This window comes from Ctenocephalides felis, unplaced genomic scaffold, assembly GCF_003426905.1.
Source record: "Ctenocephalides felis isolate EL2017-DRISC unplaced genomic scaffold, ASM342690v1 CF-g0.4_SCAFFOLD_00980, whole genome shotgun sequence".
Taxonomy (NCBI): Eukaryota; Metazoa; Arthropoda; class Insecta; order Siphonaptera; family Pulicidae; genus Ctenocephalides; species Ctenocephalides felis.
In genome coordinates this window covers 78,801-91,356 of record NW_020537134.1, presented here as the reverse complement: position 1 = coordinate 91,356, position 12,556 = coordinate 78,801, and the positions used below count along the sequence as shown (strand labels likewise).

Genomic DNA, 12,556 nt, shown 5'->3' with positions numbered 1-12,556 from the left:
AACATGGCGTCTTTGACAGTTTCCTGACAGTTCCATCAAGATGTTTTAACAATTCAGTGACATATTTTAGGCAAAATAAACATTAAAATAACTCTAAATAGATATTAAAGCACGTTGAATTTTGTTTAAATTAAGTGTTAATTGTTAATTTAAGTTATTTTTTATTTAAATATGTGTGAGGACATAAAGTTGTTTCCGAGTGTTTCAAAAATCAAAGAAGAACTTATTGAGTATACAGTAGAAGAAATTGATACAAATGGTGATGATGATATTAAAAAAGATGAAATTGAGGAAGAATTATGTCCAGAGACTTCTTTGAATAGATTTTTAAAATCAGAAGTAACGATAGAAGAAGATATTAAGCACGATCCCCCTTATGAACTGGAATGTGGTAAGTCTTTTATTTCTGGTAGTAAATTAATGATATAGATGAACAGACTTTACAAACGTCAAATTCGAGTAACTATTTTTATCACCAAATGTTAAGACTCCAAATCTCCTTCTGCGAGCGGTCCACAAATCTTTTTGTGCGATAGGACTCCAATCTCCTTCTGCCATAAGACTCCAAATTCCCTCTGCGATAAATTTTCATATTGGTAAAACTTATAACAAGTATTCTTCTCTAACAGGAACAAACCCATTCAATATAAAGTCTTTATAAATAAGGAAATCTTTTGGAGCACCCACATTGAAGACTCTCCATATCGATGTGGTTTTAGTGTTTCGATTACCCTGAGACACTATTAAATTATATATGAACTATACTTCCAGAGACTTGACGATGATTTATATAATCTATTGCAGTAAGTGTTGTCGCTTTGCTCAACCAAAAAAGAGCCTCTGGATAAAATGGTGGTAAATTGATCCAAAAATTTGTCTTCCAATGCTTCTGTAAACCTCATTCATACTAAAATCTGAATTTTACTTTATTTATTATCAATTAACGCTCTGATAGTAAATGTCCTCTTACTTTTATTTTTAAAGTAAATGAATCTAAAGAAGTTTTACTTCAAAAAATTTAAAATGTGTTTTTTATGACATGTGGGGTATTGTTTGAAAGGTCTTGAAGAGTAGAATACGATTTTATAAATAAAAACGTGATAAATGTACTCATTTATGTGATAAGTATTCATTTTTAGTAAAAGAACCTAAAGAAGTTTTACTTCAAAAAATTTTGATTGTGTTTTTAAGGCATGTCGGGTATCATTTCAAAGGTCTTGAAGAGTACAATATGATTTCATAAATAAAAACGTGATAAGTATACTCATTTACATGATTAGTATTAATGTGTAGTAAAAGAACCTAAAGAAGTTTTACTTCAAAAAATTTTGATTGTGTTTTTAAGGCATGTCTGGTATCATTTGAAAGGTCTTGAGGAGTAGAATACGATTTTATATATAAAAATGTGATAATTAGTATTATCATTTATACTTTTATGAATTTTAGTAAACGGATCTAAAGAAGTTTTACTTAAAAAAATTTTGATTGTGTTTTTAAGGCATGTAGGGTATCATTTGAAAGGTCTTGAAGAGTATAATACGATTTTCTAAATAAAAACGTAACATTAGATATAAACACATACACTTTAATTATTTGAAGTAAACGAATCCAAAGAAGTTTTACTTCAAAAAATTTAGAATGTGCTTCTATTGCATGTGGGGTATCATTTGAAAGCTCTCGAAAAACAGAACACGATACCATACATATAAAAATAATACATATCATTATATTTTTATTGGAAAAAATATTTGAATTTTCAATTTTATTATAATGTATAATAAAATATTTGATTTTTGAGTCATACTTTGTATAAGATTACTTATTTTTTATCCAACACTGTATGCTGATTATTGTAAATATGTAAGAAGTTTCTCGGATTTTAAATTTCTTAAGTCAAGCCTAAAGAAGTTTTACTTAAAAAAAACTTGGTAGTAGTTATATGGCTTGTAGGGTATCGTTTGAAAGGTCTCAAGGAGTAGAATACGATTTTTATAAAGAAAAAGAAAATTATAATTATAAATATTAGCATATTTTTCTATTTGCTAATATATGGTCCTACCTTTTAAGTCCTACTAATTTCCGTATCTAATACTAAAACTTACTATGTAATTTTTAATAAGTTAAATTAAAATAATAATTTTAATTAGTTGTTAGAAATATTTATATTTATTGCATTTTTGAAGAATATAAGTAGGCGAATTTATAGAAGTAAAAATTTTAGTAGGCAAGCCTATAGAAGTTTTACTTCAAATAATTTAATATGTGCTTTTAGGCATGTGGGGTATCATTTAAAAGGTCTTAAGGAGTAGAATACAAATATTGAGATAAAGTTTTTATTTCCTAAACTTTTTTGAACAAAACTTTGTTTTTAAAGTTTTGAAATTTGAAATATAAGTAGGCGAATGTTCATAAGTAAAAGTCTTAATAGGCGAGTCTATAGAAGTTTTACTTCAAATAATTTAATATGTGGGGTATCATTTGAAAGGTCTTGAGGTGTAGAATACAAATATTGAAATAAAGTTGTGGTTTTTTATACTTTTTTGAACAAAACTTTATGTTATTAATTTTTTGATCTGAAATACAAAGACAATGGGTGAAAATATTTATTAATTCAAACTTGACCATGAATATAATATAATAAATTTGAAATATATGTAGGCGAATGTATAAAAACAAAAAATTACTAGGCGTGTATGTAGAAGTTTTACTTCAAATAATTCAATATGGGCTTTCTGGCATGTGGGGTATCATTTGAAAGGTCTTGAGATGTAGAATACAAATATTGAAATAAAGTTGCGATTTTTCATACTTTTTTAAACAAAACTTTATATAAATAATTTTTTGGCTTGAAATACAAAGACAATGGGTGAAAATATTTATTAATTTCAACTTGGCCATGAACATAATACACATAATAAATTTAAATATACAAAAAATCAGATTTTTAAATTATACTTCAATGAAATATATTAAAAATTATTTTTTTTCTTTAATCTTGTTTGTTGTTCTTTAATAAATAAAAGAACATATCATAATTTTAAATTATACTCCAGGTATAAAAATTAATTTTGTTTCTTAATTTAATTTAAGTTGATAACAAATAATATAATTTAGATTTAAGTTCATCAATCATTAATTGATTTTTGAGAGACTAATGAGCTCGAAGATGATTGATTTGTGCTCGAGTCACATTTGTTGGTTTATTTACCTTTTTGATATCAATTAAATTTCTTTTTAAACATCTTTGCATTATTTTATTAGTATAATTTTCTATGAAACTATCGTCAAATTTTATAATTTTTCATGCTTAACACCTGCATAACCATTTTTTATTTGACTGTAATGCTTTCTACGATGTTCTATCAGGAACCTTTTTCTCATAAACTTCACATTGCATATCGAGCACTTATAAACCAAAGTCCCTCTATGCCACCTCATATGATTCTCGAGCCCAGTAAAAGTAATATAACCTTTCTCACAAATCTTGCACTGATAATAACCTTTATGATTTCGTTTCATGTGCCATTGCAGTCTCAATTCCACGTCATACACAACATGACAGATTTTGCATTCGAAAGGCCCATTGTGTTTGGACATGTGAGCCTTCAAACTCGAAGGCCGGAGATAGACTTTACCACAAATCAAGCATTGAGGTCTGCTACCGTCTTCAGGCATTGTGGGAATAAACTCATGTATCCTGGCATGATTGGATAGTTCTCCCTCGGTGTCAAACACTTTGTAGCAAATAGTACATTTGATCTCGTTGTGCAGTTTCATGTGCACCTCTAAAGACTCCTTATCAGCAAACATTTTTTCACAAACATCACAAATAGCATTGTTGTTCAAATGTTGGCTTGTGTGCCAGATTAGAGCCAGTTTTGTATTAAATTCCTTAGGACAAATATCACATTTGAACTTGTCCATGTTGTTATGAGTGTGCTCAATGTGCATCTTGAGTGCTGAGTTGTAATTATAAATCTTGGGACAGAATTCACATTCAAATACGAGTTTCTCTCGGTGTCCTGATCTGTGTTTACGTAAATCATATCTGCAAGAGAATTCTCTTTGACAGATGTCACATACAAAATTGTACTTGGGTGCAGGAGCAAGAGGTAAAGGAACTTTGTCATTAGGTATTCTGGATATGCGATTCTTTTTGGATGCAGGAGTAATAGATAAGGGAGCTTCGATATAAGATATTTTGGATATGGGATTGGCTCTGGGTGCCAGGGATAAAGGAACTTTGTTCCCAGACATTTGGGATATGGGATTCTTTCTGGGTGCCAGGGATAAAGGAACTTTGTTCCCAGACATTTGGGATATGGGATTCTTTCTGGGTGCCAGGGATAAAGGAACTTTGTTATTAGATATTTTGGATATGGGATTGTTTTTAGGTGCCAGGGATAAAGGAACTTTGTCATAAGATATTTCCACCAGCTGTCTTCTTTTGGGTGCAGGAGCTCTTCGCAAGGATAAGGGAACACCATCACCAGACATTTCCACCAGGTGTCTTTTTTTGGGTGCAGGAGCTCTTCGCAAGGATAAAGGGACAACATCATCAGATATTTTCCCTGCAAGATTGTTTTTAGGTGCAGAAGCTTGCTCGGATAAGGGTTCTTCATCATCAGATATTACAATTGTTTCTAGCTCTACTTCAATTAAATACACCCCTGGACTTTCTGGACCATCTTTATCATTTTCAGCATTGTTATTATGGTCATCAGACATTTGGGATATGGGATTGTTTTTGGATGCCAGGGATAAAGGAACTTTGTCATCAGACATTTCCACCAGGTGTCTTTTTTTGGATGCAGGAGCTCTTCGCAAGGATAAAGGGACAACATCATCAGATATTTTCCTCGCAAGATTGTTTTTAGGTGCAGAAGCTTGCTCGGATAAGGGTTCTTCATCATCAGATATTACAATTGTTTCTAGCTCTACTTCAATTAAATACACCCCTGGACTTTCTGGACCATCTTTATCATTTTCAGCATTGTTATTATGGTCATCAGACGTTTGGGATATGGGTTTGTTTTTTGATGCCAGGGATAAAGGAACTTTGTCATCAGACATTTCCACCAGGTGTTTTTTTTGGATGCAGGAGTTCTTTGCGAGGATAAAGGGACACCATCATCAGATATTTCTCCTGCAAGATTCTTTTTGGGTGCAGAAGCTTGCTCGGATAAGTGGACTTCATCACCAGATATTTCAATTGTTTCTCGTTTTACTTCAATTGAATACATCCCTGGACTTTCTGGACCATCTTTATCATTTTCAGCATTGTTATTATGGTCATCAGACATTTGGGATATGGGATTGTTTTTGGATGCCAGAGATAAAGGAACTTTGTCATCAGACATTTCCACCAGGTGCCTTTTTTTGGATGCAGGAGTTCTTCGCAAGGATAAATCATCAGATATTTTCCCTGCAAGATTGTTTTTGGGTGCAGAAGCTTGCTTGGATAAGGGGACTGCATCATCTGCTATTTCAATTGTTTCTCGTTTTACTTCAATTGAATACACCCCTGGACTTTCTGGACCATCTTTATCATTTTCAGCATTGTTATTATGGTCATCAGACATTTGGGATATGGGACTGTTTTTGGATGCCAGAGATAAAGGAACTTTGTCATCAGACATTTCCACCAGGTGCCTTTTTTTGGATGCAGGAGTTCTTCGCAAGGATAAAGGGACAACATCATCAGATATTTTCCCTGCAAGATTGTTTTTGGGTGCAGAAGCTTGCTTGGATAAGGGGACTGCATCATCTGCTATTTCAATTGTTTCTCGTTTTACTTCAATTGAATACACCCCTGGACTTTCTGGACCATCTTTATCATTTTCAGCATTGTTATTATGGTCATCAGACATTTGGGATATGGGACTGTTTTTGGATGCCAGAGATAAAGGAACTTTGTCATCAGACATTTCCACCAGGTGCCTTTTTTTGGATGCAGGAGTTCTTCGCAAGGATAAAGGGACAACATCATCAGATATTTTCCCTGCAAGATTGTTTTTGGGTGCAGAAGCTTGCTTGGATAAGGGGACTGCATCATCTGCTATTTCAATTGTTTCTCGTTTTACTTCAATTGAATAAACCCCTGGACTTTCTGGACCATCTTTATCATTTTCAGCATTGTTATTATGGTCATCAGACATTCGGGATATGGGATTGTTTTTGGATGCCAGGGATAAAGGAATTTTGTCATCAGACATTTCCACCATGTGTCTTTTTTTGGATGCAGGAGTTCTTTGCAAGGATAAAGGGACACCATTATCAGATATTTCTCCTGCAAGATTGTTTTTGGGTGTAGAAGCTTGCTCGGATAAGGGTTCTTCATCATCAGATATTACAATTGTTTCTAGCTCTACTTCAATTAAATACACCCCTGGACTTTCTGGACCATCTTTATCATTGTCAGCATTGTTATTATGGTCATCAGACGTTTGGGATATGGGTTTGTTTTTGGATGCCAGGGATAAAGGAACTTTGTCATCAGACATTTCCACCAGGTGTCTTTTTTTGATTGCAGGAGTTCTTTGCAAGGATAAAGGGACACCATCATCAGATATTTCTCCTGCAAGATTGTTTTTGGGTGCAGAAGCTTGCTCGGATAAGGGGACTTCATCATCATATATTCCAATTGTTTCTCGTGTTACTTCAATTAAATACACTCCTGGATTTTCTACACCATCTTTATCATTTTCAGCATTGTTATTATGGTCAGAGACTTCGTCTAAAATTGAAATCACCATAAACTTATAATATAAAATTTGACATTTATTTTTGTCTGTCTTACCTTCATGTCCTTCTGGATTTTGACAATCGTCCATTGATGATTTGACTTAAACAATTTTTTATTTAATAATTTAAATATTATCAATTTAAAATCTTACATTTTATTTGAATTTTGTATATTTATACTTAACTATTTGCGTTACAACTTATTTTCAATTTGTTAAATTAAAAATAAGTTCTAGCGCCGATTTGGTTGTCAACTGCTAGGGTTGTCGCAGTTGATGAAAATTTTGGCGGTTTTTTCAAAAATTTAAAAATGTTTGTGTAATTTAAAGAGCTTTATAATTATATTTTTAAGTAATGATATTTAATAAGGAAATTTTAAAAAAATTCTAAGATATACTGTTTTTTGCATTTGCAGAAAACGAGTCTAAAGAAGTTTTACTTAAAAAAATTTAGATTGTGTTTTAGGGGCATGTGGGGTATCGTATGAAAGGCTTTTTTGAATGGAATATGAATATTTAAATATTTTTGTGAATTTTATTTATTTTTACAAAATATTAAATAAAGGACTTTTTTAAATCCAATATTATTTTTAAATAGCTTTATTAATATATTTTCAATAATATCATCGTAAATTTTTATTAACAAGAAATGATATTTAATAAGAAAATTATAAAAAAATTGTTTAAAATATACTCTTTTTTGCATTTACAGGAAACGAGTCTGAAGAAGTTTTACTTCAAATTTTAAATTATGTTTTTGCGGCATGTAGGGTATCGCATGAAAGGTTTTTTTTGAGTAGAATATGATTATTTAAATATTTTTTTGGATTCTAAATTTTAAAGAGCTTCATTAATAATATATTTTCAATACTACTGTTGCATTTAATGCTTAAAGGCCTAAAGAAGTTTTACTTCAAAATTTAGAATGTCTTTTCACGGGTGTCATGTGCAAGGTTTTTTTTTTAATAGAATGAATGAATATTTACATACTTTCTTGAATTCTATTTATTATTAACAAAATATTAAATAAAGGACTTTTTAAAATTCTACATTTTTTTAAAGAGTTTTATTAATATGTTTTCAATAATCTCATCGTGAATTTTTATTACGAGTAATGATATTTAATAAGGAAATTTAAAAAAAATTTCTAAAACATAGACTTTTTTGCATTTACAGTAAACGTGTCTAAAAAAGTTTTACTTCAAAATTTTAGAATACGTTTTTTCTGCGTGTGGGGTGTCGTATGAGAGGTTTTGAAAATTGAAGAAATTTGTCTAATACATACACTTTTATTGCATTTATAGTAAACGAGTATAAAGAAGTTTTACTTCAAAAAATTTAGGTTGTGTATTTATGGTATGTGGGGTATCGTATGAAAGGTTTTTTCAACTAGAATATAAATATTGAATATTTTTTTTGGATTTTGAAATATTTTTGAAGATTATTTTCTATACTTTTGTTGCATTTATAGATTACAAGTCTAAAGAAGTTTTACTTCAAAAATTAAGATTGTGTTTTTGCGGCATGTGGGGTGTCGTATGAAAGGTTTTTTTGATTGGAATATGAAAATTTAGTTAAAAAAATTAATTATAAAATATTTTCAAAGTTAATATTTTTTCATTAATTTCACACAAAAATTAATATATTTTTACTAATTGCATCATAATTTTTTTTATCTTTTAAACAAATTGTGTTCTAATGAGGAAAAAATAGAAATTGGTCTAAAATATACACTTTTATTGCATTTATAGTAAAGGAGCCTACAGAAGTTTTACTTCAAAAAATTTAGATTGTGTTTATACAGCATGTGGGGTATCGTATGAAAGGTCCTTTTAAATATAATAATATTTAGAATTCTACAATATTTTTATAGAGCTCCATTAATTAAACGAGTCTAAAGAAGTTTTACTTAAAAATTTTGATTAAGTTTATACGTCATGTGGGGTGTAGTATGAAAGGTTTTTTTTGAATGGAATATGAATATTTAAATAATTTTTTGAATTCCACAGTATTTTTATAGAGCTTCATTAATTAAACGAGTCTAAAGAAGTTTTACTTAAAAAAATTTTGATTAGGTTTTTGCGGCATGTGGGGTATCGTATGAAAGGTTTTTTTGAGTAGAATATGAATATTTAAATTTTGTTTTTAAATTCTACATTTTTTTAAAGTGCTTCGTTAATATATCTTCAATTACTCCAAACGAGTCTAAAGAAGATTTACTTCAAAAAAATTCGATTAAGTTTATACGGCTTGTGGGGTATCGTATGAAAGGTTTTTTTGAACAGAATATGAATATTTAAATAATTTTTTGAATTCTAAAATATTTTTAAACGTTTTCATTAATATATTTTCATTAACTCCATCATAAATTTTTATCAGAAATTAATGATTTTTTAAAAAGAAGTGTATTGCAATAAGGATAATTCAAGAAATTTGTCTAAAATATACACTTTTATTGCTTTTATAGTAAACGAGTCTAAAGAAGTTTTACTTCAAAAAATTTAGGTTGTGTTTTTACGGCATGTGGGGTATCGTATGAAAGGTTTTTTTGTGTAGAATATGATTATTCAATTGTTTCTTTGAATTTCACATATCTTTTTAATAAAACTTTACATTTTTTACTATTTTAATAATTGTTTTTTATTTAATTTTTAGCATGTGTCATATTATTTAAAAAATCTCGGGGAGCACAATACAAATCTGAAGTGTAAATTTGATTTGATCAGTTTAACAAATAGTCAATTTGCATATTTTTACTAAGTTGAGCCTAAAGAAGTTTTACTCCAAAAAAACTTGGTAGTAGTTTATATAGCTTGTGGGGTATCATTTGAAAGGTCTCGAGGACTAGAATACAATTCTCATAGCAAAATGACAAATTACATAAACAATGAATAAATAATTACAATATATTATATTTCTTTATTTATTTAGATCACAAAATTAATGCACGATTAATATTTCTATTTGTATATAATATTATATCATATATTTCATCTATTATTTATTAAAAGAATTTTTTGGCGGGGCCTCCCGGGGCTGCCTTGGCGGGTGCTTCGGTAGGAATGTGGGCCCCCTGAGCCTGAAATCCGTTTTCGTCAGCTATGTAGTGGATTGTGTAGACTATGTTGTCAGGGCCGGTGAAGGAGTAAGAGCCTTGCATAACCTCAAAAAAAAATTAAATTAAGTTTTCATCAGAAAATCCGACTTACAAACTTCATGTATCAAGTCATTCTGAATAGGTTGACACCAGAATTTAAAGAAGTGTAGTTGAGCTAAATTCGACCTTTCTTTGACGTTTTCGCAAAAACGTCTATACTGATTTTATAAATTTGAAAGATAATCGATGTTTGACAAGGACTCGCATTGATCAGTTTTGCAAGATGATCAGCAGAGCCTTTTCTTTACAATTAGCAAAAAAGTGCAAAATTGGAGTTGATGTAATCTATCACATTTAAGAATATGCAGTAGAACCCTGTTAAGCCAATTGTGCTTTATTCGATTTCTCGCATAATACGCTACTTTACGCCGGTGTCTACAATTTGATCAATGTCCTATTTCGCCTAATACACTTTCTCGCATACAATCGTCTTAACGGGGTTTTACTGTTAATGAGCTATTAAATCTTACTCACTTGAGCCTCGTTGTCTTTGTTTCCTGCATTTTTTAAAAATCCCTGTTCCTCCACTTGAATGCTGTTACCGGTCTCATAACTGGAAAATACATTTTGAGGTTATGTCTTGAAGTATATTTTGAGGTTATAATTGATTTCTAGTATATTTGACTTTTTCTATTGCATTTTATGAGTAAACCCTACTGCTTTAGGATCTTGAATGGTTATTAGTTATTGGTCCCAAACGTAAGACATCCAAAATGCACAACAGCAGAACATTATCATGATCACAGAGAAGGAAGCAGAACAAGAAAAAGAAAAAGAGTTGTTGGAAGGAACTAGTGGTGGGTGGTCTTTCTAAGCAAACAAGGAAATCAGCAACCAAATACCAGAAAGTCTACCCAGCACGGTAAAAAGCCAAACATGACAAGGTATTTATTGATCTGCTAACCACAATTCCATCAACATCGATAGAGGGTAGTGGACCAAGTAGCAACTGCTGAGTCTTCTATTAATTGACCAATGATTTCTGGATCTTCTAGAAGGATACCTAGCTAGAATATAACCGAGAATATGGAGATAGGAGCAAAGTAACAGCTTCTGAGTCTTCTATTAATCGACTAATAATAACTGCTGGATCTTTTGGAAGGACATCTGCAGAGTACCACCAAGAATTCTAGGAAAATAAGAAAATCTGTAGCAGAATACCAGAAAGTGTACCTAGCACGTAAAAAAACCAAACATGACAAGGTACTCGTCAATCCAATTTAGTAGACCAAATTACAATTGCTGAGTCTTCTATTAATTGGCCAATGACTGTTGGATCTTCTATGAGGACACGTGCAGAATATAACCGAGAATATAGAACTAGGAGCAAAGTAACAACTGCTGAGTCTTCTATTTTGACTAATAACTGCTGGATCTTTTTGAGGGACACCTGCAGAGTACCAACAAGAATTCTAGGGAAATAAGAAAATCTGCAGCAGAATACCAGAAAGTGTACCCAGCGCGTGAACATGACAAGGTACTCATCAATCCAATTTAGTAGACCAAATTACAACTGCTGAGTCTTCTATTAATTGACCAATGACTGCTGGATCTTCTAGGAGGACACTTACAGAGTACCACCAAGAATATAAGGTGGAGAGATCAAAGAAAATCCCGAAGGTGAGCTTAAATATCGACAATTTTATGGAAATTGCTGATGACACATACCAGCAATATCAGCGAAGAAGATTGTGAAAATGTTAAGGCTTCCATGAGTGCACCACTGCTGAGCTTTCTATTCGACCAGCAACTTCTGATTCTTCTATTAATCGACGAACAACTGCTAAATCAATTTCTACCCTTTCCTGTTTCTATTGCGACCTTACGAAGTTTCACTTCACCTTTGTTTACTTACTTGTAATTATAAGATCCGTCAGGTTTAGGCACAAAGGCATATTTCAGAATCGGAATTTGTTTCCCTGGATTGAACGCCTGTTGTGGTGCAGGGGCTCCCAAGGGTTGAAATTTGCCCCTCTGAGGTAAGGAGTAGGCCAGTGATGTTATCGAAACCACCAGAGCTATCTGGAAAAGGGATAATTTAGTGGTTAGATGTTGCTGACTAGAGAAGTTTTACTTCAAAAAAATTTGTTTAGGTTTTATGTGGAATGTGGGGTCTTGTTTGAAATACTTCGGTGTCTAGAATTTGAATATCATATAAAATTGTAACAATTGTCAAAAAAAATATGTGAAGTATAATGAAGTTTTACTTCAAAAAATTATGTTGCATCTTTTATTGATTGTGGGGTATCATTTGAAAGGTCTCGATGAGTAGAACATGATTTTTATGGAAAAATGAAGATATAAGTAACAACATGATAAATACTACCATATATTTAAAAAAAAAATTAAACTGCTAAATTTTATTTTAAAAGATATTAGAGCGTGTGAGACATGAAAGTTTTGTATCAAATACCGCAATTAACAAAAAAATTAAGGTAGATTGTCAAAAATATACAAATTTATTGCATTTGTAGTAAAGGAGTCTAAAGAAGTTTCACTTCAAAAGTTAAACATTTTTGTTTTATGACATGTGGGGTATCATTTGAAAGGACTTTTTGAATAGAATTCAAACTTTATAATTGAATCTAGTTTTGTCAAATATATACACTTGTATCGCATTTTTAGTAAAAGAATCCAAAGAAGTTTTACTTCAAAA

At 31.0% G+C, this 12,556-nt stretch overlaps 2 protein-coding genes across 2 annotated transcripts in view; one reads left to right on the top strand and one right to left on the bottom strand.

The window, feature by feature from the left end:
- Window positions 1–119: 119 nt before the first annotated feature.
- Window positions 120–12,556, top strand: part of LOC113365396 — a gene marked incomplete in the record, with an annotated part of 39,860 nt that continues 27,423 nt past the window's right edge. Inside the window, 1 exon segment of the mRNA XM_026606967.1 lies at window positions 120–391. Coding sequence (XP_026462752.1) covers window positions 172–391 — 220 coding nt within the window.
- Window positions 4,812–6,942, bottom strand: LOC113365395. The gene is made up of 2 exons (XM_026606966.1): window positions 6,800–6,942; window positions 4,812–6,736 (listed from the first exon to the last, which is right to left on the bottom strand). Exons 1-2 carry the CDS (start codon window positions 6,831–6,833, stop codon window positions 4,947–4,949), a joined length of 1,824 nt encoding a protein of 607 aa, XP_026462751.1. The 5' UTR covers window positions 6,834–6,942; the 3' UTR covers window positions 4,812–4,946.